General features: G+C 40.8%; 1 protein-coding gene across 2 annotated transcripts in view; it reads left to right on the top strand.

Moving 5' to 3' along the window:
* Positions 1-26,412, top strand: part of negr1 (neuronal growth regulator 1) — a 160,828-nt gene that overhangs the window by 40,791 nt on the left and 93,625 nt on the right. For both annotated transcript variants that reach the window (XM_005923370.3, XM_005923371.3), the window contains exon 2: positions 9,624-9,862. In XM_005923370.3, the coding sequence (XP_005923432.1) occupies positions 9,624-9,862 (239 nt within the window). The remainder of the gene's footprint in view (positions 1-9,623; positions 9,863-26,412) is intronic.

Consider the following 26,412-nt stretch of genomic DNA (forward strand, 5'->3'; position numbering starts at 1 on the left):
CCCACCTCGATTTAACAGGCACTCACACAGTACTGCAGAAGTGTGAAAGATATCCATGAAACACCGACGGTCAGTGCCTGCTAGGTGATAAAGCAGAAACTCAGTCTGGGACTGTCTCCCAGGCCAACGTCTCTGCAGTTTCGTGGTATAACAGCACCGTATACCAGAAGGGTTTAGAAGTTTGTTTGGAGATTGCTAGGCCGCAGGATCATAGCCTCTTCAATATATTGCTTGATTTATACAATTCATGGAATTTGGACAAATGCCAGGACTGACTGTGTACAGCCTGTCAGTGCGTTTGGCTGGTTGTGCTTCATTATCACTGACAAATTCTCAGTACAGTTTTAAACCTGGTGTGAGACATGACCTTGTTGAAGTAGGGAGTGGGTAGCATGTTGTTAGTATACCAGTACATTTCAAGTTCAGGCTTATGAATGATACCAGGGAGAAAAGGGCCTTACAGTAGGAATGTTTTCGTGTCTGAAACTGTAACAATCTTCAATGCATGAAGAGCAGCATGTGGTGAGACACTGCCAGCGTGAATGCTGATCTGCATACAAGTTTGTCTCATCAAAAACACTCTGGATCAGTTCATTAGAAATGAACAACTCAATAAAGCCAACTGACTGTTCTGGATCAGGAGCATCAACAGCATCATTGAGAGGTTCAGGATTCTCTGTGGAAGTAAAGCTTCAGGCCCAGGAACTAGAGTTACATGGTTTACTGAGGCCCTTACTTGATCACCATCCACACCACAGCCTTCTGCTTGACCTCTACCCCATCCAAAAGCTTCACCTCCATCCCTTTTCCTGTGTTTGACCTATAAATAAATAAATTACTAAAATATAAAAAAGGAATATTTTTTATTTAGGAGCTGTGTCGTCCAGTATAACCAGGACCCCCTCTGGCATGTGAAAATGGAGAGAGAATGGAGAAAGAAACCTGAATTGTTCAGCTTCTTGTCTGATGTAATATTACAGGAAAGCGCAACAGTTATCAGTTCTGTATTTCACCTCTCACATCGCAGATATTTAATGGATGCTCCTGGATGAATCTAATTATCAAACAATCTAAATCTCAGGCTTAAAACATGTCTAAGTGTCTTTCCTCTTGCATTTCTGGCTGCTGGGAACAGAGAACAAGACCTGAGCTGTGAATCCTTTAACTCTGTTTCTGAAGAATCACAGTCTGAAATCGAACTGTCTCTATCAGCAGGTTGATGAGCAACCTATATCTCTCCTCGGGTCTTTGCCCAAGTCCTCGAGTTATCTGTCTACTCCCGACACGTCTGCCATATGGATGTGAAAATTCAGTGTCAACAACTCCATAGTCCATCTCACGTGGGTTGTCGCATCTGTGTGGCAACTGTCATGACTCGACCCACCTGCTCCTTTTAAAGTTTGAATCACAAAGTTGACAAGGCATGAATTATCAGAGTTTGAGTCCATCAACAGCTCCAAGGTTTGCACGACCACATATTTCTTCCTGAATAGTCTGTGGTTTTGCTAGGGGTTGATTTATTTTGCGTAAAAGCTCTAAGCTGCTTCTCTCAGAGCAGATCTTCTTCCCAGAAATGCTGTAATATGCCATCCCTAACAGCTTTCGCTGTTGTCTGACAGTAAAAAGACAGATTGGTGGAATATCTCGACAATGGCTGGGACATACTATTACACACAGATTTAAAAGAGATCCGTAATATCTTAAAATAGATTATGAAGTGCATAGGAAGAGACCCCAGGATTGAGGGTGATGTCATGAGCCATCCAAAGCTGTAAAAAGACTAGTTGCTGCACTCTGAAGTAGATGGAAGTTGTGAGCTAGGTTGTAAAGATAAGAAGCCAGATTGGCAGTGAACGTGAGAGCACTCAAACTGTTGGAGAATAGAAATAGTACAGGTCCGACTGATTTGAGCGTTCGGACTGATTACGGATCAGGACAAGCTGTGATTAGAAGTGTTTTCTTTTCATTGAGATCTTTTTCACATAAAATAATGACAAGTACCAATTGCACTGTCATCATCAACAGTTAAACAACTACATAATAGTAATAATAACAAAACCCAACCTTCATAATTGGTCCTCAGGTTCAATTTCAATGGTGGATAAAGGAAAAATAATAATAACAATAATTTCTGAGTAAAATCTGCACAACATGTCGTGCTGTTGTCTTCATTTCAGATAAAATAAAAACGTTTCCATTTCTTAAAATGCAGACATCGTTTGTCTTTAGTCTTACTTAACTTTTACATCTAAAAAAAATCTGCAAAGGAACACATCCAGAAACGCATTTATTTCCTTTGCCAAACTGGAGGGGAGAAAAATTGTGAAACACTGAAATATGTTTATGAGGCGAGATGTGTGGAGTTGGCGCCAAGGAGAATATTTACAGTTGAAGATCTAGCAAACATTTGTATAGAGCAAAAAGAATCTGGGTCGCAGTGATGCCCCAGTGTTAATTATGATATCTAATCAAAGAACATGAATGAGTTTGGCTAAATGGATTAAAATCAGCCTCATCTTTCCAGCTTCCATACTGTAATTAATGATTTGTCATCATTCCCCATTCATGTGAGGTGCTGCTCAAACACCAGCTCATCACTTTCCTTTCTCCACATTATGCACAATCACTGGGGTTTGAATTGAATTCTTTTCTGAAATCCAATATATGTTTAAAAAACCCACACATCTTGTAATGGGCCAGGTTCCTGTGCGCTCATTCGTCAGAAACGGGGATAAACAGAAATATCAATTAGCATATATTTGTGTTGTCAGAGCTGCATCAGACCGGAAGTTTTGATGTCTGTGAAATAATTACGGTACCTGCGCTTTGTATAAGCCATGGGCAGACTGGGAGGCTTCTAGAATAAAGGCAGCCTAATGAAAACAAAGCTCACCTTAGGTGTTCGTTTTGTGCTGCTATGCCTGGGTGAGCAGATGAACTGGGGGGTGGGGCGAGAAAAAACGACTTTTGGCTGCTCTCTCATTCACGAGGGGTCGCCGCAGCAGGTAGCGCCTCATATTTGATTTAGCAGATTTTTTACGCCCGATGTCCTCCGTAACACGACCCCAAAGGGATTTGTCTCCTCCCGGGATCAAACTGGGGCTCTTTTTGCTTGTTAGGCAAATGCGTAAACGACTACACTGTGGAGCCTACTAGCAGATGAATTTGGGAAATGTGGCAGAAACAAAAGACACGCCCAATGGCATGGCCTTGCAATAATTTACATTTAATATCCAAGGTCTTTGGTACATGAAATAGCTTGTTACTTTTAATCGAAAATTTCCATGTGGGTTTCATTGAATAATGTGGGATTACTTTAAAATAGCAGAATTAAAAGAAATACATTGCAGGCAAAAATGCTTCTGTCCCCTCTCCAAGCAGCTAAAGCGTCTAGAAGCAGGACTGCAGATTTGAGTTTGTTGGTGTGTCAGGGGCATTTACCACCACGATTTATCACAATGTTGTATATATATATATGTCATCTATATGTAATGGTTTTACACTACTGATCTGCCCGAGGTCTACGCTCCATCAAATTGCTCGATATCACAGGCAGCAAAAATGACTTGGCCCAACAGCAGCCTGAATCTGCCACACCGAGATGTCTCATGCCAGACCTGTGATCAGTTCTCTTGTAGCTCCTACTTCAGTCAGCAGCAACAAAGGAAGCAGCCACACTAAACACCCTCCCACCCACCCGAGACAATGTGCTAATGTAAAATGGCCTGTTTTGACACACTGCTTTGTGAGCAGATGAACAAATACGGGCATCGCTTTAGCTCCGTGGTGAAAGATGACAGCGAGATAACAATAATGATTTCTGCAGAAAGAGTGCAAAGGCACTCAACGGTGATAAGCAAACTGGAAAAACCAGTGCAAGAACATCGAGGCCTGGGTCATCAAGATGAAGAGGAAATAATATCAAAAGTCCTTGTAGAGATCCTGGCTTTGTTATATGTGTCCTCAGGCCATAGTTTTAGCTGCGTGGCTTTGTTAAAGTAAAGGTTTCCCCCGAAATCTATCCTTGAAAGGTGGTTGTTAAAAGTTAGTTTCCTCTTCAAAAACAGCAGAACAACAACCATATCAGCAGTTTATATGACCACAACAAAGAAATGCATGTCTTATGGTACCAATGGATAGCAGTATAAGTGGTTTATACAGCTAGACGAAGCCTGTGCTGCAGCAGTGTTTTGAGACCTTTTGATAATTTTTCAAGCCTTAAAAGCCTGTCACTGTTAAAGTGCATTGTAACTGGCATCTATACAAAGCTGACCAGAGCTTCTGATCTCTTCTGAAGAGGAGACTTTTTTAACAGCCACCTATGAAGCCAGCATGAGTGATTCTGAAAGGACAATTTTAGGTGAGAAAACATAAAAATCAATAGCAGCTACACTGGAGACTATGTTTTCTATGGCGACCCTGTTTTACAAGAATATAATGATGAAAGTCTTGGAAGTTGTTGACAAGTAGTCCACATCAGTGGGCTGCATACAGGTTCATTGAACACTCCTACTAGTCCCGCCAAAGTGTGTTAAATTATAAGTCACTGAAGGGCTGTGATCATACATGTAGGCATCAAGCCTCCCAACACTTCTCTCAGCTGAAAATACATTAAAAATTGGCTTTATGTCACCGTAATGCGATTTAGTATCGACCACGGTCAATCCGAGTAATGAATTTGCCACTTGAAGCCCACAAATCTGCCATTATGTGAATACAGCACATTAAATAATCAGCACATCTCTAAAATCTAGTGTACAAGTGAATTCTTATTTTGTTGAAAAGCAAAAAAACCCCAGAAACGGAGTGAAACCTGCCTTGAGGCTCCTTCAGTAAATCTTGCCTGAGGGCAAGGAACACCGTGGCTCAGGTGGTCAATGGGCTAACTAACTGACAGGTCTGTGTGGGCTCTCCACAGGATCTGCACTTCTCTCTTGTGCTTATTTAATTTTACCCACTCTCACATTGTTTGCCACTTATTTGTCACAATGCAGCAATGCTTTCTCTAAGGGGAGAACCAGCGTGGACGAAACCATTGTCCTCTACCCGCTTTCCTGACAGACACTTTTTTGGCATAGGGAGTAAAGAGCTTTGTGGTTAGTGCCAAACTGATTTCCTCGGTGGGTTTACTACTGGTGCTGGCAGTCTGCGTGGCATGTTGACAACGGCTAAAGAGCCAAACTTGATTGCCTCTTTTCCTGCTCATTATTACAGTATTCGTTACAGAATATGATGCGATTTCTTAACTACAGTCAGCACTGGGCTTGTGAGAGTGCTTATCCCCATGTTGTAACCTTTACTGAAGCTAAACATAACCTGTGTTGGTGCTGGTCTCTCAGGCATGGGAGCATGCTCTTATAAACCACGTTGAGTAAACTGAAGGTTGCATCATCGTCTGTGGAGGACTTTACCTTGTATGTTTAAGTTGTAATCATACTTATTTTAAATGTTACAATTTTCACGTCCAGTTATTAAAAACAAAAACAATAATTCAGATAGCCAAGAAGACTGAAAGAGAGCCTTTAGTGAACAAGATCTAACTAGAGGAAGTCCCGAGGTTTTTGAAAGTCATCCCATGGAAGGACTGTGAACACTTGTCTGGAATTATATCTGTTTAGAAATCATTGCTGCCAACAAGATACAAGCAGGTCTCTGAGGAATGTGACACTGTTCCTTTGCCCCACTCGGTACCAGCAAACGCCCCACAGTGAAGTCCCCAACCAAAAGATTAAAAAGTCCCTAAAAAGTTTTTTAAATTCAGAAACTGTATCCAACATATAATTTCAGCGTTAAATAAACATCAGCTGGTGGTCTTTGGTCAATGTCTTGTTATGGTTGAAAAATATTCCCAGCTGTATTTATTACTTACTGAACATTGCTGGTTCATGCTTAGATGTTCTAGGAAGAGTGAAACACGTAGGGGTTAAACTGGGATTGTGCAGGTGGGGACCCCCAAGGTCGGGTGTAGCGGTGTAGTATGAAGAAGTGAATTACTTAGAAATAAGTCAAATATTTGCTTGTTTTGTGATATAGATGTTTCTTTGTGTACAGGCTGTGACCTGTGCTGCTACTCTTGTATTCACTGCTTTTCACAGGTTTAGCACTTTCACTTTCACAGTTCAACAAGATATAAGCAGGTGATTCATGAGCTACATGGCTGATTTCCAATCGCTAGACACTATGACGGGCATATAAAAAGTAGAATTAGGTGTCATGATCATTGCCCTAAATAATAATGATTTATTATATATATTTGATTGTCTACATTTGACCTAACCTACCATTTACCATGAACAGGGTGCTCTGTACCAGTCCAGCCTATGGTGGAGACGTTATTCACCACATTACCACAAACTAAGCAGTGTAACCAACACTAAACTGCCTGGCATTTTCATGCAACCTTTGAATAACACAAAATTAGTATACTTGTACTATGGAAAAGCGCAATTTAATCCGCTCATAATTTATAGCTCAAGTATCTGATTTAAAAGCTCTAAAAGGAATGAGGACATTACATGAAAGGTTTAAATTTCCACTTTATCAGATTTCATGGGCCGAGAAGTCTTTACCTCCATTGTGTCTGTGAAGGTTCTCAGTCATCCAGGTCATCGTAGTCAAAGGAGCTTGCAAAGAAAGAAAGAAAGAAAGAAAGAAGTCCAGACGCTTTTCTTTGCAAGCTCCTTTACCTCCATTCCCTTTCCTGTGTTTCTTACATCTTTCTCAGTCTCTGACACTTATAAACTTTCTTTTCCTCTCCCTGGGAAATAAAGAACATTTATTTGCATTTTATATTATGTAACTTCAAAGAACTTTATTCTGTTTATGCTTCTCGTCCAGCTAGATCCTGAAGTACTGCGACCAACGTCATTTACATCTACACCATGAACAGCTCACATGCATGAGAGGAAAAAATGGGCAGTCCTGTGGGATATGATTATTTTCTTATTATTGAGAAAGCATCTCCTTGCTGTCACTGGAGCAACTCCAGACTACAGGACACAAAAAATGAACTCATCGACATAAACATTAACCTGCCTATCAGATTTAAATGCTCGTTAATTGAAGGTGCCAGAACGCCGTTACAGATTGTTCCAGCCCACTTTCACCCCTGACTCAAATTCACGATCTCTTTCTCTGGGGTTCATTTCTCATCCTGCTGAGGTAACCAACTTCAGACAAAAACAGCGGCATCACAGGGTTTATGATCCTGACATCAGGGGAAGACTTATGGCGTTACAGTGGATGTAACAGCCCAACACGTTCATTTCACAATGGAAAAAATGATAGAGAATTTAGATGTTAATGCAGATAGGCTTACACCTTACCAGCTTTAAAGTGTCGTTTACGTGTGAAAAAACATTCTCGGGTAATAATAATCTGTGTACATGAATAAAGGGTTAATGGTTCTCTGTTTGCAATCATTTAGCAAATTAGTTACAAAGAATGAAGACACATGCATTTAATTCTTTCAGAATAATTTGATTGATATTTCTCACTTTGCAAGAGACGTGTGGCTAGATCTCTGTTCTACATGGAACCAACCTGAGTACCTGTCTGTTTAAGGTTGATGTTGTGCCAGTTTTGATCAGAGATGACGGTGTATGCTTTTATAACTAATCATGTTAAATAATCAAAATTGCAACATTGAACAGAAAAAGTAATACTAATTTATTTTTGTTGTGTTCCAGTTGCCTCGTTTTCAGTGTCTAAAAGATTTCAGTCCTTGTTGATTCAGCTGTACCTGTAGTTCCTTCTGCTAGCTGTACATGAGGCTTAAAACTGCAGATCACACAGTACAGGAGGCAGGAACACAAACTACGGTGTTGTAATTGGAAAAGAAAATCAGGCAATAGCTGGCCTTTTCCACTCTGGGTGGGACCGTGATGTGATCTTATGCTGCACATAGCATAAGTGTATAAATGGCAGGGCTCAACGAGAGTGGAAGTTGGTTACCTATCTAAGAAGGTGGTGGTGGTGGTGGTGTACCTGCACTCTACATCAAATGCACACTGTGGGAGCTCTTTCTTGTTCCACTGCTCCCTCCAATATTTCAAAGTGATCCACTGAAAACTGCCAAAAATGACTGGCCATGGTTTGTCGATGCAGTTTTCAGTTAGTGCTGCAAACACAGACACTACTGTATAATAAAATCTAACACTATGAAACTTGGGCATATATAATGTTTTCATATATGTATATATGCACGGGTCAAACGTTTGAACCAGCTGCTTAAAGTAACCGTCATCACCAGCTGCTAGTATCTCTTTGTTGCCTGATTGTGCACGATGTTGTGTGTTTGTCTCAAGTGGTGGAACAGAATCGACTGCAGGAGCAGTTTTCTTGCATATTTTGCAAATCACCGTTCTTCATCAGACGTTGTTCAAGTAACTTCCTTTTAGCTACTAAATCGTCATCTGAGACGTAATATGTGGCTCTTGCTGGCAGACATGCCTGGGCTTGTCTCGCTGTTCTGCAAACACAAGGTGTTGCTATGGCAATGATATCTAAATATGACACTTTAAGACACACATTAATATACCACCACAAGGCTGCCCTTGCTGGCACCCTGTAGCAGCAGATTCACACTTCAAATTAGGTAGTTTTCATTAACAGTAACTGATTGGAAAAGAAGGAAGGAAATGCCCTTTATTTTACTTGCTGTAAAAGATGCCGCTTCCTGCATGTTGCAATCACTGATAAAGCATCGTTCACTATTTTTTTTTCTATACTGTCAGAAATACCAGAAATATCTAATTTCCTTGAAATATCATCCTATAATTTTGCCCATCCCTGTTTCCCATTTTGAATACTTTAAGATTTCTGCCTTCAAAGACACAAACATATCTCAGTTTGGCACACGCTATGTCATTGTCTAAATTTCTGGCTTGGTGTGTTGACAACCATGTCTCCCCATTGCAGTCAGTAAGTAACCTTACCTGGTGATGCAAAGGTTGAAGGTTTGAATCTCTAGACTGTAAACCGTGCTGCTCTTCGCACATGGGTGTGTGTTAGGGCAACAGGCACTCACAATCTGCTCGGACTCTGTTTGGAGTACAGTCCCAAGTGTTTCTTTTCTGACTGCTGTAGTTTGTGTCTTTTTGTCATAAAACTCATCAGTTTGCCTTAAATTAAGTCAGACGCACCTTCAGTCAGTCAACTGCTTAAGTATAAAGATGCCTATTAACACTTAACTGTTAAAATGCCACTAAAAATGTGACAAAGAATTTCACTTTGAACTTGTTTAGAGTGTCAACAACAGCGCAGTCTTTGTTATTCTGATGGCTTTGGGATAATTTAGTCTCAAAACAAATCAAATCTCAAAGCAACCTTGAACTTCTTACATGTTAAATCACTTTGTCAAGTTGATGAGATTTCTGTATTTTGTGAGACTCGCTTTTTGGCACATTAAAGATTTCACCTGTTTTCCGAGTTAAAAAAATAATAAACAGCAGGAGGTGTCTTCTGAATAGGAAGACAGTAATATTTGTCAAGAAAGGTGACATTTTCTAGACATTGCTAATAAGTCAAAGACATTCTTCAGCAAAGATGATGACTTAAAAATACTTTGAGACGGATGTGTTTTTCCAAGTAAATCTAAATGTGTCTTTTTTTTGTTGATCCAGGTGCTACTTGTTGGATGGGATCTCTAAAGGAGCCTGGCTGAACCGCTCAAGCATCATATTCGCAGGGAATGACAAGTGGTCTGTGGATCCACGTGTGTCCATAGTGTCCAGTGTTGGAGACAAACATGAGTACAGCCTTCAGATACAGAAAGTGGATGTAACTGATGATGGCCTTTACACATGCTCGATTCAGAGTGAGCGTAACCCACGGCCAAAGCTCCTCAACCTCATTGTAAAAGGTGCGTGCAGGCCATGCGTGTTCTTTACTTTGTCTGTGTGTAGCATATGTTCATTAGTATGTATATGTTGGTGATTATCATAACTTAGATTGTTCCATTTCCAAGCATGCACGTGTTTCAGTTGTCTGCACATATCTGCAGTTCAATTTTGGTTGTTTAAATTGTAGACGCAGAGTTTTAAAGCATCACAAAAAGCGAGCTGCAGCTTCCGTCCTGTGCCTTTTCTGATCTAACACCTTATGTCTTGCTCACAAAGGCAAAGGTTTGAGAAATTGCTTCGGTGACGGGAAACCGACATTTTAAGGTACATTGTATGCCCGCAGGCCATGCAGCAAAAAGCCGGTTGGTTTAAATTACTGGAGGCAAAGTAGCTTTAATCAGGCCTCTCTGGATTTTGTCGCAGCAGGCAAAACAAAAAGAGATCCAATTCTGATAACTTTTAACTACATCCTGCACATGCTGATATGCTATATATGCACTATGCATTGCTTAGCAGACGATAATGTTGTAAATTTTAGTTTTCGACACAAATGTGCTGGTACTGAGCTTTTTAGAGGTTGTCTGCATTGAGCTTTATCTCGGGCAGCGTGCATTCTTTTAGGGATTTTAATGGGCCCACCCATGTTATGTTTCTTTTCTAGGCTGATGTGAAGATTTCATTAAAAAATGTCTCTCTCTTAATCCTAATATTTATTTCACAACATTGTCTCCTGGCCTACATTCACACACACACACACACACACACACACACACACACACACACACACACACACACCCCTCGGCAGGTATCAGATTAATTGAAAATGCACAACAAATTATTCTCATTCTGCTTTAAGCCTAGCCAAGGTAAGGATTAATTTATGAAAACATAATGTTGCACACCTCCGCACAAGCAGCACAGTATTAATAGAAGAGGTGAGGGTCAGGAGCACTGAAGTTTGAGCAGTGATATGTGAAATGTGCAAGTGGAAATAGCTCTCCAGCTGGCGTCTCTGTTGTGACATATGGAGAGAGCTTATGAAAATTCTTTTCAGGCATGTGATCCTACCTGCAGTTTGATTTGTTTGTTGTGAGCCGTAATTGAAAGTATTTGTTTCGCCTTTATCCACGTTAAACTGGTACAAGAGCACCAGGGTTTGGAAAAGAAAAAAAAAAGAGTCACATCAATTCGCAAACAGCACGGACGGCGCTTCTGTAAACTGCTATCCTGTGAGGTAGCACTTTTCACCGGGGATAAGAAGAGTAGTCAAAACAAATCACTGTTTACCTTCTCAGGTGTCCGTCCCTGTTCAACAAGCAGCACAACATGAAAGCAGCGCGCTTTTAAAACAGTCTGTTTCCCCAAATTTCTTAATCTGCTGCCTGTAGTGTGCAAATATTAAACTGTGTGGGCGTAGAGCGGCAACTACGGTTGGTTTCGAAGGTACAAAGTGGTGTTTGAACAATTGTGCTTGTTTGGCTGCTGATGAGAGCGCATTCACTGTGCTGCCGTTCAAAAATGGCCTTTGGTTAACAATCCTAACAATCCTGTCGGTTTTAAAGGGTCACAGAATTTAAATGCTATACTCCTGGTACTTTTTTATAGGTCCTTTTTTGGAGGACGGACTCCACCCCATCCATTTTCGTGTCAGTCCACAAAGGACAACGTTTCATAGAAAAATCTTTTAGTTGATTGTAACTTTCTGGCAAACCTGCAGACAAAATTGCAGGTAAACATCAGCTGTCTGAGTGAAAGTTGGAGTCAAAAACTGAAATCAACAGTGAAGTCCAGGTTTTATTCTTACATATAAGAACACGTGAAAAATATGAGATTTTTTTTCTGTCAGCGTGATATATTTGGCATCAGTAAATCTCAAACGGAGACAGGATTAGAAGAAAGTGAAAGATCGCACTGACTTTGTGGAGCTGCACCGACACAGCTCTGCTGATCCGTCTGTGCAGGTTAGCATAATAAAGTTACAGCAGGTGGATAGATAGTGGATAGAGCTACAGATTAGATTTAGTGTGTAACCTCCTTCTTGGGCCGGTTGTCGTCACTTTGCTGAAAAACTTTTCTGGTTGAAACTCGGCCTTTCCGATTCTGCTGTCGTCTCCTTCCTGTTTGTTGTTACCTGCGTCAACTGTGACCACATCACAGCCCCATAACTGTTCATGCTGGCGCTTGACTCCCTGCAGTCTTCTTCTTAATGATGGATGTTATGTGTGCTGAATCAGTGCTGATGTAAAACAGAAGAAGTTGAAGCGTTTTCTCCAGAAAGTCTCATCTTTTCAAGCCGTTGTAGCAGCTTCCTGTCTATAATCTGGGAATCTTTGAGCTTCACTCATCTATCAATTAAAAGGTGGTAAATCTGACCTACTCGTACACGCGGGTCTCTACACCAGCCACTACAGCTGTGGCGTGTGCCTCAGGTAATTAAAACTAAAGAGTGCACGGCAAGCTAAAACAACATCACAGAGTGGGGCGTGCCACCATTCACAAAGATGACAACAGCAAGCAAAAACAGGTCAATATAATTGGCTGTGCGAATGCAAGCAGAAAAAAACAAGCCCCCTGAAAGTTTGTAGTTCTCCGGCAGCTCCCCGGTGAGCTGGTACCCTCAGAGTCATGAGAAGTCTTTAGTGCAAATGCACCTTATCTAATTTCTTTTTAATCTCTCATCAAGAAATCGAGCATCCATAGCCTCACTTATTGTTTGTTAATGAAGATGGGCTTAAACCTTTAATATAAATGCAGAGTTCTATCAGCACTTGTCAACTCCTCAGAGCACCGCAGCGCCTCTGCAGTTATAGCCACTGTGCTATAGCTGAAAGGTCACAGGGGCAAATCCCGCCTCTGCCAATGTGTCCATCAGCAGTCTTGAGCCTTGTTAGCGTTTCCTCAAGTGAAAGCATACACCCCCAGACGCACGCACACACCAACACAAGCACACAGGCGTTCGCTTCCTCTCAGCGAATGATGAATTTACTTCTAGAAATGTGTCTGTTCACTTTAAAGAGATTCCTCAAACTGGCCTTGAATACTGATTTTATAAAGTAGATCACATATCAGTAAGATGGGGCACGAAACACTGTTCTGCATGTCCCTTCCTGTGTAGGTAATAAAAGTGGCCATTGGCATTCAGTTGCCTTTATTAAAGGTTGACGCATCAAACTTTTTCTGAAAAGTACATTTTCTGCACTTTTTTTTTAAGGAAAAGTCATTTTGAAAAGGCACACAGAAGCTTGAAATTGTATTATATCTGTAAGCTCAGTAATACAGAATGATTGTGCTTCTTATGTTGAACTTTTAGGAGCTGGAATTTCAATGAGATCCATGCAGTAAGATGTGTAATGCAAATTTTTAATGGAGGGGTGCAAATGGGCACTGGTATTAGTAAGACTGCTTGGGGTTAGGTACCAGGAGAGAAAAGGTCAACACATCCCTATAAGTTAGGGCTAATTGCTGGTCAAAAGGTTATAATGAAAGCACCTTTGTCTGGAGGTTATACTAAGAAAATCTCATACTTTTTTTACACTAACCTATTGTGTTCACATTGTTGAATTTGCCCCATTGAGCAGCCGTTATAAGCAATTCTAGGATTGACTAGAGTGGAGGGAAGAGAGTGAAGACTGCTTTTATTTGCTGATATTCACATGGACAGAACGCACATAGAGTTGCTTTCCCTGTGCTCGGGCCACATTTTACAGGTACACCATGTTTCTAAATATGTATGTGATAAACTGTAATCAGCTGCTTGGCAGGCAGTAATGTGAGCTGCACCACCGTCATGTTTTTGTAGGCGTTGGTTTTCCGAAGAACAGTTTGTAATGGGAATCTTACCAGGGGTGTTGTGGGTCATGGCAGCTCCTCACCACTGGCCATATGGCCACAATCAAACCGAAGCTAATGTGCCAGCTGTCAGCTGCATAATAAGTCTTGGAATGGCTAGAATTCCTGATGGATGTGACATAATGGCTAAGATTTGGCAAAAGTTTGACCTACAAATAGCAACTGTTGTTCGCAAATGTAACATGTTGACCATCAAAGTCAGTGATGTCAGTGCATTATACTCTGAGAACTGCATTTTATTTCACATAAACAATAACGAGGCTGAACAGAAGCTGTTTAGCAGAGAGCCTGCAGCTTCGTTAAACCTGTAGTGTAGGACAAAGACTGGGTAGTGATAGCAGAAAACAAAAATATCTGAACGCTATATGAAGGGATGTGGTCACTGTTTCCTTGATGGATGATGAGCGGACGATATAATCATGTGAAAAAGTGTAAAACATGGAGATCCCTAAATGTACTTATGCTGTTATCAGCTTTCAGTAAAGCTTGATGGCGTTTTGATTGTGTTATGTATCTAAATCTGTTGAGTCATCAGGCAAATGGAGAGACAGCTCTGTGTATCTGAGAGGGAGCTGCAGGCAGGAAGTATGCTGAAATACAGATGACTACCTCCAGCTGATGAATGCCGATAGGCATGTCTTTGACAGGTCGCTAGAGCTAGTTAAAAAATTTGGTTCATTACATTGCCAGCCATTCTGTCCCAAAGCATATGTGTGGTCTTCTGGCCATTTTACACCATATTGTACTTCAGTTCATTTTCTTTGTCAAAACTGTGCACTGGGAAACCTTACCTGTCACTGTGTGGTAGTTGTGTACACATGCTTAAGCCCACTCATCGAGAACAGAGGGATTTCTTTACAGATGAGATGTAGCAGAGGAGCCGCTCTGTCATGTTGCAGAGGCTTCTGGGAGCATGCTGTTTTTTTCATCTGCTGAAATGAAAGGGAAGACTTGCTAAGAAAAAAAAACAGACACTTTAATCTGAGCTTTTCAGTCCAAGCATGCAACATTTATTAATACCGCAACACAAATGTTACAGTTGACTTAAAAGGATTTCATGGCGTTGGATTTTTGTGGGGCGTTTTTACTTTGCTTGACGGTGCACCATGGAAGAGTAACATGGAAAATTGGAGCAAGAAGGGATTACTGCATGAAAATATGCAATGGTCTCAACTCATTTCAGGTGCATGGTTGGGTCTTTGACTAGTTGATCCACCGAGCAATTATGCTTATCTGAAATGAATATCTTTGTCTGCAGTGCAGGGAGTGGCTTTCTTGCATCCGGTCATTTACAGATTTGAAAATGGAGATATTTGAATATTTCACCAAGCTGTGGGGCAGAAAAGACGAATGCTAAAATACAAGCGAGGAACATTTGCCAAAAGTTGGACATTTTTAAGGGACAGCTTGTGATGGAGATGGAAGTAATGTTCAACGCTTCGCTTCATAAATCCTTAAAATTCACCAGTCCCTTAACAATGATGACTTGGCAAATTGAGAACCCACTGAAAGTTTGTAACTTTGATAAATATGTAAAGCTGTTTTTGGAATTGTTCTACTTTTTTTCTTCTTTTTTTAAAAAACTGAATCTCCATGTGTTGCCTTTTTAGTCGTCTCTCGCTCAGCAGAAACCTTTACATTATTTATGGCAATGAAAAATAACGTCAGTTTTATACGAGCGGATGAAGACGGAGGTAAAGACGAGAATTTTTTTCCCTCCTTCTCTGGAGTCGCATCCCTCGGGATTTCTCCTTACCCAAACCTACGGCACCAGGAATCTCTAGTTATCGTCACGCTTCTTAATGCATGAATCACATGCTGCTCTATTAGAGGCTAGAGGTGGGATATGACTTTGCTGTCTTCTCTAAGAATCATTTAATCTCAGTGTGACATTTATCCCCCTCAGAGACCTTATGTCACCTCAGCAAATTAGACATTTGCATCTGTGCCCCTCCCACCCCCCATAGCTTTTTTGCAAACGGCGCCCCTGATAGGTGGGTGGAAAAATTGTTCAGAATTGCACTGGCATTACAGCTCTGAGACACACAACGCCGAGGGCACCGTCTCGGCACCACATTTTCTCTTTGTTGTCATTGCACATGGAGTAAGCTCAGTGCGCCAAAACAAAAATAGGAAGATGAGAGGACTGCGGGTCTGTCGGATGCAGAGAAGCATATTCATATTCCACAGAGTGATGCAAAGATTAAACTCAGCTCAACTCCAGATCTACTTTTTTTTTTTTTAAATTGAAATCACAACAACAGTCCTCTGAAGGTGCCAGTGCCCGCTCGCCCTCTCTCTCTCACGTAATCTCAGCCAAAAGCAGTGATCATAAGGCCACAGGGGGTCTGCTAAATTACTAAAGGGTCCCTGTTTTCCTCCAGGTACTTTTGGCACAGGTGCCGAGCAGTTAGACCATTCTTCAAATACTCGACTTAACAAGATTAAACCAAATGGGCTCTGCCTTGTGGCTGTGCACTGATTATTGAGTGAATGCGAAATGCTCTGACCATGAAGTAACTAGTTCATGTGAACCCTGCTGTTCTTCCTCGTCTGCATATTCTCCTCTCTCCATCCCGCTCACACTAACTTAGCAGCAATCCCCCCCCGAACAGCATCTGATGCAGGATACTGAAAGATTGGCATCAGGCCCAGCCCGCCCCTTCTGTACATCACATAAGCGGCCTCCTCCTCAGCCGCCATTCTATTCCTCGCTCTCGGTTAATTAAGATTGTAGATGTGATAATGCATTAAATATGCACAGCACCTCTCATCTAAGAATATCTTGTCACAGCGAGGAAGGGGAAAGAAGCATACTTCCTTTCACCATCAGTAGCTGCTCACACAGGCATTGGAAATGCATTTCAAGGTTTCATCACCATGAATTTGTTAAGAGAAATCTTGTTCACATAATGCAGTATGTCTAAAGATATAGGATTTCATGTGGGATTTTACATGTTGCCCTGGCGTGGTGTATTGCTTCGTAGGGGTTAACGTTTTTCAAAAATGTGAGCAGTAATCCTGTATGTGATGAAAATGCTTTGGACATTAATATGGATCAAAGCGGATCCACAGTGAAAAGTCGCCCACGCCCATGGAGTGAGTCAGCCTGGAAAGAGTGTTTCACAGCGAGAAGAGAAATGGAGGGTTAAACCTCCGGTTGCAGCTCCTCTCTTTAATGTCAGCGCAGAAGCAGTGTGTAATTACATGGCATAAAAAGACCAAGCAAATCGCAGTTTATTCGTAATGTGCTATGATTCTGTCAGTCTCATTAATTGTTGGGTGTTTTAAAAAAAAGATTTCATTTTCTCGTGACCTGAGCCCGAAAATACAGTCCTGTCAAGCATCGCTAAAGCACCTCTGTGACAAAATCCACACAACGAATGCCTTTGCGTTGCCATTTCTCCTTCACTGACTGTCACAAACTCCACTTGAGTATTAGTGACATCGATGTTATAAAATTTACACGTAATTGCAACCTAGCTCTGCTTTGCTCTTGATTCAATTTCAAACAGATTGCTCCCGCTGCACATATTGGTTAAACAATTTTCCTTTTAAACTCGATGTCAAGTAGCTTAAAAAGTTTAAAGTTAACTTCTGCATATTTCAGTGAAACTGAAACACGGCGGGACATTTTGTCAACAGTCGATGCAGCTTACCTGAAGATTAAACTGAATGCTGCTATTAGATTAGACATTTACTCTAATAGCCTACAAGCGTTACAAGGAATGAACAATCAGAGGAGTAATTTTCCTGTATAAGCAGTCATTTCAGCCGATAAGGACAGAAATGCAGCTTTTTTATTTTTAAATGAGTAATAAACATGATCTTTCTCTCTGTGTGCGTTGGACTTAACCTGCAATTTTCCCAGAATTTGATTGTATCATCTGACAGCCATGTAATCCCAGTGTTTCTCCAGTGACTAAGACTTTCTTGCCAAACAGTTGCATGTATTATATCATAGAGGAAGATAAACTCACCGGTAAATTTAAACACTGCTAATATCAGTTTGGACCCTCCTTTTGCCTTCAGAAATGCCTTAGTTCTTCATTGCATAGATTCAACAAGGTGTCCGAAACATTCCTCAGAGATTTTGGTCCATTTTGAGATGATAGCTTCACCCACTGCCTGCAAATCCATGATGCAAATCTCCTGCACCGCCACATTCTAGAGATGCTCTGCCGCACCGAGATCTGGCGACTGTGGAGGCCATTTGAGTACAGTGAACTCAAAAGAGCTTTACTATGAAGCTCATAAGATAAACTCTAGGTACACAAATACAAGTATACTAGGAATACTAATACACTAGGAATGCCAGGAACTGAATTTACTTCACAAAGGGGAAACGGGACACTAGGAAGACACAAAGCATGGGAACCATGAGGGAGATCATGATAAAGGACAAAGGAGGCAATATAGAGACAAGATGTCAAGGTAACTGGCAACAGGTGGAAAACATGGCTGAACAGAATCTGTCTAAGGAGACAGAGAAAAGGAAGCTGAACATGATATAATGGGACAAGGACCCAGGAGTAAAAGAGGAAGTAATTAACACAGGGGCCAGAACTTAGACTTACTAACTTGACAGAACTAAACAGGGAAGCCAGACAACCAGGGACACAGGACACGGAGACAACCCAGACACGGAGATAAAACTAGGGAGGCAGAGGGACACAAAGGGAACCAAGGACAAGACTGAGTTCCCAAAGTACTACACAAATAAGAAACAACATAAAAACAAACCAGGAATCTCATTATATCGAAACCACTGAAGTAGAGAGTCCAAGAACTCTGGAAGCTGGAAAAACAGACGTAGGGCCATGACAAACACAGGTAGGCTATAGAGTTAAGCACGGTCAGTTGAACTTTGACCGCTGCGATCTGTGACACACCTTCGCACGACCAATAGAAACAAAGCCTACTGCACAGCTGCGCTAAGCTCAAGCACATGTTGAAGGAAAACATTCTGTGATTATCGGAGTTCTGTGAACTGGTTTACGTGCATATAGAGGGACTTCCAGTCTTTGTGTAAGTCATTCCTTTCAACAGCTGCGGGGACCTCGGGAGGAAAGCAGTGTTGTGGGAACGACACACTCTTCACTACTAAGGTATAACAATGTATATAAAGCAATGTGGAGACCAATGCTGAGCATTTTATAGCTGTAGTGTGTTACACTTGATGTTTTTAGTTACATTAACCAAAGTTACATTTTAGCTGAGCTAGAATTACTGTTACAACTAGAAATTTTATTAAGATAAAATTAGATTTTAATTAAAAAAAGATGAATTACACTGAGATTATTGACTTATCTAGTTTTATCTAGTTTTAGATGAAAGACTTGGAAGACTGAAAGACTGCTCTTGTTGCACGATGATTGCTATCAAAGTGGAAAACAGACACTTTGACAACATTACTGCAATAGCTTCTAATGCCTGTGAAAAGATGTTCTATGAACAGGGAATAGTGAATCAGCATCAGCTGGAATAACTGAGTATCAAGGCCTCAGTGGAATAATAATGCACTGAAACAATGTGGCTGCCATTTATATTGCAGGGGAAAGTGTGGAGAGAATATGAGTGCGTTGAAAGGAACAGATTTGCCATTATGGCCCCTGACATTTAGTTAGCCACCAATCATTGCACGTTTGTGTGTGTGTGTGTGTCTCTGTGTGGGTGTCTGTGTTTGTGAATTTTTATCTAAGCTCTTGTAAATTTCTCTCATCACGAGGTGTTTGCATGCATGCAGCAATATATATTTGTACAACTGCATGCACATGTGCGCGTGTGTGCAGTTGGTTGAGCATCTGCGTGAGCCTGAAGTGAATCCTCATTATGAAAATGGCTGATATTAGGCATTGTTAATTAAAATGAGTGAGGTTAAAGGTCAGCCGCTCTCACGTCTGTCTTCTCTAGAGAATAGAGAATAGAGGCAGCTTGAGTGGAGAAAACTTTCATTTGGAGCCTTGAACGGTATTCACAGGTAAAAGAGCTTAACATGAAATTTGCCTCCACATTGTCACCTTTTACGTCTGTAAATTCCTCAAAATTACATTCCACGTGATCTATTATGTAAAAATGTAATTGCCTTGTGCATGCTGGTTTTATTTTATTAACAATAAAATATGGAGTGATGTTTATTTTTATACTTTTTGTACTTTGAAATGTATGCGCTGTATAGCTTTATTCTCCAGATTATAGTAATGGGTTTGTTTCCACCGAAAAGCACAGAATGTAGAGTTACTCCCCGTGAATTTTCTTGGATGGTGTCCCACTTCAATTATCCTCTGGTTTTTTTCATGTGTTCTCTGCATGCCTGTACTCGTGGATAACATTAGATTAATGGGCAGGAAAAATAAATCTCTGCTGTCACTCATTGTTGCCGATAGCCATAAATATTCAATAAATTACCTCGAGTCGTGAAAGTGCACAGACACTCCAGCTTAGATAACACCTTTAATGCCGGGAAGGCCAAAATTGTTTTAAAAAGAGTCGAGCATGTGAGAAAACATTACACGAGTCAACATGCATAAGATGTATAATTTAATTAAAATATAATAGAAATAAACTTGAAAAGTGATTTAATGAATCATGGGTAGCTGTAGCTGCTTAAATCAAAGCTTTATTTACTTCAGGTAAAGCGGGAACTTGGCCTTTATTTGAACCAAGACCTAATTAGGCTTTAATTCCAGTTTCCTCTCTTTTAACTGTTAATTGTGTCTTATTCAAGTAAAAAGCCTCGCTGTTAACTCTCAGTGCCTTTTTTCTTTAATTAGCCTTTTCTTAAACTTCATGTCTGGCTGTTGTCATGGTGAGTTCGACATGTTTTACATTGTCACAGCATTTGTGCTGGAACAATATAGGCATACCACGCTAGAAGAATTAGCAGACTGAATTCCCCATTATGTTTCCACATCGTCATCTCGTTTGATGCGGGTGATGTTGTTCATCTTGTCTCATTAGGTGCAATAAAATCATGATTTAAGACTTCTGAGAACCTTTGAGTTGGTTGAGTTGTCAAAATTAGTCACTTGCTGTTGTCGTCTCGTGCTGTTTTTCTTTTTCTTTTTTTAATTTTGTCTGTGACACATTCTTATTCCCGCTTACACACCTCAGATTAGTCTGGTTGTTTTTTTCAGTGCAGGAAGGAGGGATTAATGATCAAATAAAAAGCAGTTAGATGTAGGAAAAAGGTCTTGTATGAATGTGAGAATGAGACATGTAGAGTAATCCATTTACTGTTGTGATGTCCTAAATAATTAAACGTGACCCCACCTGCAAGTAGTTCGTATTAAGTGTTGATCAGTGTTTACTCTGTCAGTAGTTTAGAAAACAGACAAACCAAATAATGATAAATCAGGGACACATTTTACTGCTGTGACCAACTGTGGTGATGACGGGGAGGCACGGAGAGATGACAATCGACACAGTAGAACCAGTAACTGCAGAGCAGAAACAGAGATACCTGCAGGAAGTCGAGCAGGGAGTTGAGCAGTCGAGTCCTGGTCCTGCTCGACTAAAACATGATCAGGGAAACAAAGAGTAATCACTAAAACTTACTAGAAACAATTTTAACGTGGCTCCAAATATGACTTTTGTTGGTTTTTTCTACCTGACTAATCTTCGGTAGAACAGAGGGATTTGGACTTTAACATTTTGTGATGACTGTTTTTCTTTTGGTTTGTTTAAAAGTCATACGTAGTCGTATATAAACCCTGATTGCTTTTCAAATGAAAATGTCTATTTCATTTTCATGAGCATACATTACCCAGTCCTTGCCCAGTTTTTCCTGCCACATGCCGTCCGATTTGAACTTTTGAATTGTGAACATGCGTGCTACTCTGGCATCGTTCTCCCCCTAAGCCTGACTGACTGTTCACACAGTCAGTCAGGCTTAGACGTGTCAGCCCATGGCTTTTGTGGTGTTAAACATTTGGTTCTCAGAGGTGTAAATCACAACAGAAATAAGAATTCTCTCACTTGTGTGTGGATACAAGCGTGCTTGTCCTCTAGGCTGTGTTTATCATACAGCATAACCTTCATCAATGGTGGGATGGCTGTGAAACTGATTTGCTGGGGGGGAAACACTGGCAGACGTCTCAGAGATATACTGGCCCTAATTGGGCAGATAAATATCACAGGCTGCGCTCTCTGGCCTTACAGCACTGTTGCATACATCACCCTGAATGTAAACTGACCACCAGCAGTGGGGTGCCGCCCGCCTGTCTCGTCCGCGAGATTTATCTTCTGCCCAAAGTGCAATTAAAGAGCAGGGAGAGATTTCCTCTTTGTTGGCTTCCTTGACTACTAGCTGTCGTAGAAGTCTGGTCACAGAGACCCTCCGTCTTTGTTAGATTCAACGAGCCCTCCAACTAAGCGACTGCATCAGACCTTTTTTTCCTTACCGTCTCAAAGAATCACATTTTTGACATGCAGGATTGTTCCACTTTTAGGTCAAAAGTGGTTTAGGTCAAAATTAACTCAAGGATAAGACTGTTTTAGAAAGTCTATGCACACATTTTAGACAGATAGGCAGACAGATAGATAGAAAATTCCTCAGCAGCTCACATAAACACATATACAGAACAAATTTGCTACACCAATGTACAGAAAAAAATAGAAACAGATGTTAAAAGAGCTGTGTATTGTAATGTAGCCTCCTCACTACCATACAATAAATAGCCGTGGACTTTTGGTAGTTTATCCCCAAAATAAATATTAAACTTAAAATAATCTTTAGATGATAAAAAGAATCATCAGTTCACTACTGTAGTGCAATGAAAATCTACGCACTAGATTTATACATGCTTACAGTAGCTATGTACTAGTAGTCTAACCATGACATTCAACCTACATGTTCTGGATACTGCAGCATTCATCTGTAGTGACCTGACACATGATGTATTATCATAGACACAAAAACAGGCAAATCAGAGGTGGGATGCTTATTTAAAATGATCAGAGTCCTGGTGTTCTGTATTAACATCTTTATCTTTCGAGACTAACAGCGTAAACAAATAGCAGGAACTGACATCTGTATTCGGCAAAGTAGCTGATAGTTTTTAATAATGAGCAATTTATTGAATATTCATGACTTTGGCCTTTCCAAAGCTCTCACTGGACAGGAATTGCCCTGTATTACCTACGTGTTTTTTAATCCAAATCTCCCTTTACCAACCCATGGGGACGACTGTGAAGAGAAGCAGTTGATACAGGAGCACCATCAGAATGAATGGAGCACACACAGATAATACACGTGCTGTATGCAGACACTTTCAGTGTTTGTGGTTGTGCACAGATGTGCATACTACATAGATGCACCCCCCCACACACACACAAACTCTGAGTGTAATCACTAATCCTCTTATGCACTTGAACCTTGAATTGTTTTGGCAGCCGATGCTATTTATCACGGACTTATATGACTCACCAATGAGAGGAATAAATCATGACTGAGGTAGACAGAAGGAGAGGAAGTGAGTTTGACAAACAATCCACGAGTGCGTTTCGACGCGATTCCAACTTTCCCGGACAGTTCATCGCACTTCATGAAAATGTAGATTTCTTTTGCTCCACATGGCCCAGTCACAGGGATACGTAGCAATATTTCACAGTAATTGCACTACAAATGGACAAACAAAGGCAGGGCAGTGCGCATTGCTTTGATGGTTAAGGGTCTTCCAGAAGCCCAGTGGAGATTATGTTAATGTGCTCAAAGACGCTCATCAGAACTCTCAAGGGCACTCTGACAAGTATGATGAAAAGCACAGAAAGGCATCTTAAATTTAGATTCACTGAGAAACTGGGTAGTTGAAAAACAGCATCTCTAAAATCGCACACACAAGACAGTGTTCGGTATCAGCGATCGTTTTATGTATCTACTCCCTGAGATGTACGCGCTATAGACGAAAACTACAGCTGCTTGGCGCTATTTTAACAGGGTTGGTATTTTGCATCTTAAAGCTACAGTGTGTACAATCTCACCACTAGATGTCAGTATATTGCAGATTGCAGTCAACTGAATTCCGTTTTCTTCACAACCCTAGCTACGGTGGATGTTGTAGGACAAGCAGTTCTGGCCACCATTCATCTTTAGTGAGTTTAAACTATCAGTCAGTATTTTATCTCACCTGGCGCCCATGTGTTCACTATAGAGGAGGCCGTGAAAGTTTGTAAAAGGAGTCTTGATACGAGTCAGCAAAGCTCACTTCTGTCTGATGACAGAGAAACGGAGGTGAGCCGATGTTTTTACCCCCGTTAGCCGACATTAGGACCTGCTGTTCTTGCAATGTCATTCTGTCATTTTTGCAATGTGAAATTTAATAAAACTGTTTTTCAAAAGCAATTAGGACACATTAGGACTTTCAGGACACTCAGCCTAACGTTAGCTGGCATAATGTTAGTTTATAACCAGCTGTTGTTGTTTTTTAGCTAGCTCGCTGTCAGCTGCAGTGGGACAGGAGGGTCGCACGTCTGATCTGCTGACAGTAACTAAGTGTAACAATGTCAGGAACAAATAAGCATGTTTATGAATGTTTTTGTGTGTTAGAGCCCTGAATTCAGTTCAGGTGATAAGGCTTGAGGTGAGGAGGAAGCGGATGAGGTGGAAAAGAGGAAGGAGGAGTAGAAAGTCATAATGAGCTAGATGATTAAACGTTAAATGGTCATATACAACTGAAAGAGCTGTTTGTGATCTGTAAGTAACTCACTTGGCCTATATGTTTGTAGCCTGTCTCTAGCCAGATACATACAAGGCGATTGTGAAGAATGGCCATCTCTGACACTGTACTCAAGGTGGTGGCTTCATGTGAATGAAGTTTATGGGAATGCATCAATTTAATAGAAAACGTAATTACACAATCACTTTTATGAGTACAGCATTTTTGTTTTCTATTAAATAACTACTTTTAACTAATAATCCACATTTTTTTTCATAAATAATGAAACACAAAGACCTACTGATGAGCAGCGGGCCAATAAAGAGCAGATCCAAACACCCACTGAGCTCAGCTCTTTTGTTATGACTGTGTGTGTGTGCTAGCTGCAAACTGCTTTCTCCCCATTAATCAAGACCCAGGCTCTAAAGGTTGAACTTTGACCTTTAGGATCAGTGACAGATGGAGGCCAAGATTGTGTCCCATCACATTATTAGTTCATACACACAAGCTAAGAGTTGAGATGCACCCATAGCAGTGGTCATTTAATCCCTGGCTCACATTTTGCAGCCTGAAAGCTGCATGCCCTCTCACAGTCTCTCTGTTTATTTGTGACAGTAAACTATTTAAGGGGCCTGTGAGTAGCCACACCAATCAGAGACACTTTGCTGCCATGCAGCTAATTGAAAAACCAGCAATCATCCTTGAGATTTAAGTGTCCCACACGTAGAGGAATTTTGTTTATAAGCAAGATGCTGTGGCTTTAAAGACGCTGATTAGCATGAATAAATTAGATAGCTTATCTTTGAATTACATGGCCAGTGCAGCTCTCCCATTGAAGATTAATTGCCTCTCACAAGGTATTTCGAAAAGTTCATTTTCATCAATTGATTTCCCTTAATTCACGAAATCCCCAGAAGTGCATGAAATTGGTAACAAGCTCTCCATAATCACGCTTTGTGCATCGTTAACCTCACTGGCAATTACTCATCATATGTATTGGTTGTGACATTTGCGGAAGCATGTTATTTTTGCACCATTAGGTCATGACAGGAATATTATCATAAAGTTATGGTTAATTACAAGTTGAATAGAAACGGTGTCTATAGTTTCCTCACATTGCTGCACAGGGCAAAGCGTGTTCTCAGCATGTTTGATTTTACTTTCACAATTCTTTTTGTCTTTTATCGCCTTGATCATCTCACCAGCTCCCAAATTAATGACTCGTGTGTTATTAGAATAAATACACACAGTTTGCATGAAATACTGATAAAGTCTCAACTTCAACCTCCTGATAACAGAAGTCGTTCTGTCTAATAACACACCTTCGACGTGGTGAAAATTGTTTCGCTCTATGACTCCGGCGACGTCCATACATTGCAAGTGCATTTTGGAGGCTTGAGGTAGAATTGTCCAATGTTTGTCCGATTCTTTCTTTTTCTCCAAGGATATCATCGCCTCACCAGTGTGTTATTGTTACCACGGTATTGGGGTCATTTCTGTTTCAGTCACACACGAATGATGCCTCGAAGCGAAAAAGTGGGCCACTGACATAAACTGAGAGGAAAAAAATAATAACTTCAGGCTTGCAACTAAAGTAATTGGCATAGATTTCACTGTGAGAATGTATGCCAGGTGCATTAACAGTGATCCAGTTATGTGTAGGTGCTTACTGAGAGTCAGCAACAAAACACAACCAGGTCACATCGATGGGAAAGACACTATCTGCTGCAGATGTAGTAGAGAGTGCACCTATGTTACAAAATACTCGACTTGTGCTTGTTTCACACATGCCAGCTTCTATCTGTATAGTGTCGCTACTGACATACAGTAAGTCATCATACTGTACCGCCATTATACACTGTCACCAGGCCCTCAAGCAAATTCGTGCAGTACATTAATCGGGTAAATCACTGGATTCATCATACTTAATGATACCATTATGGAATAATGTTCATCATCTAATGTGCACTTGCCAGGAATCTATTTGTGTCTTCAGCTATTTGCTGTGTGCTGCAGCTCCTAACGTCCTAATCCTTTATTAACCTGCCCAACATCGTAGCCACGAG

This window comes from Haplochromis burtoni, unplaced genomic scaffold (assembly GCF_018398535.1).
Source record: "Haplochromis burtoni strain Fernald_Lab_line unplaced genomic scaffold, NCSU_Asbu1 Contig_5, whole genome shotgun sequence".
NCBI lineage: Eukaryota > Metazoa > Chordata > Actinopteri > Cichliformes > Cichlidae > Haplochromis > Haplochromis burtoni.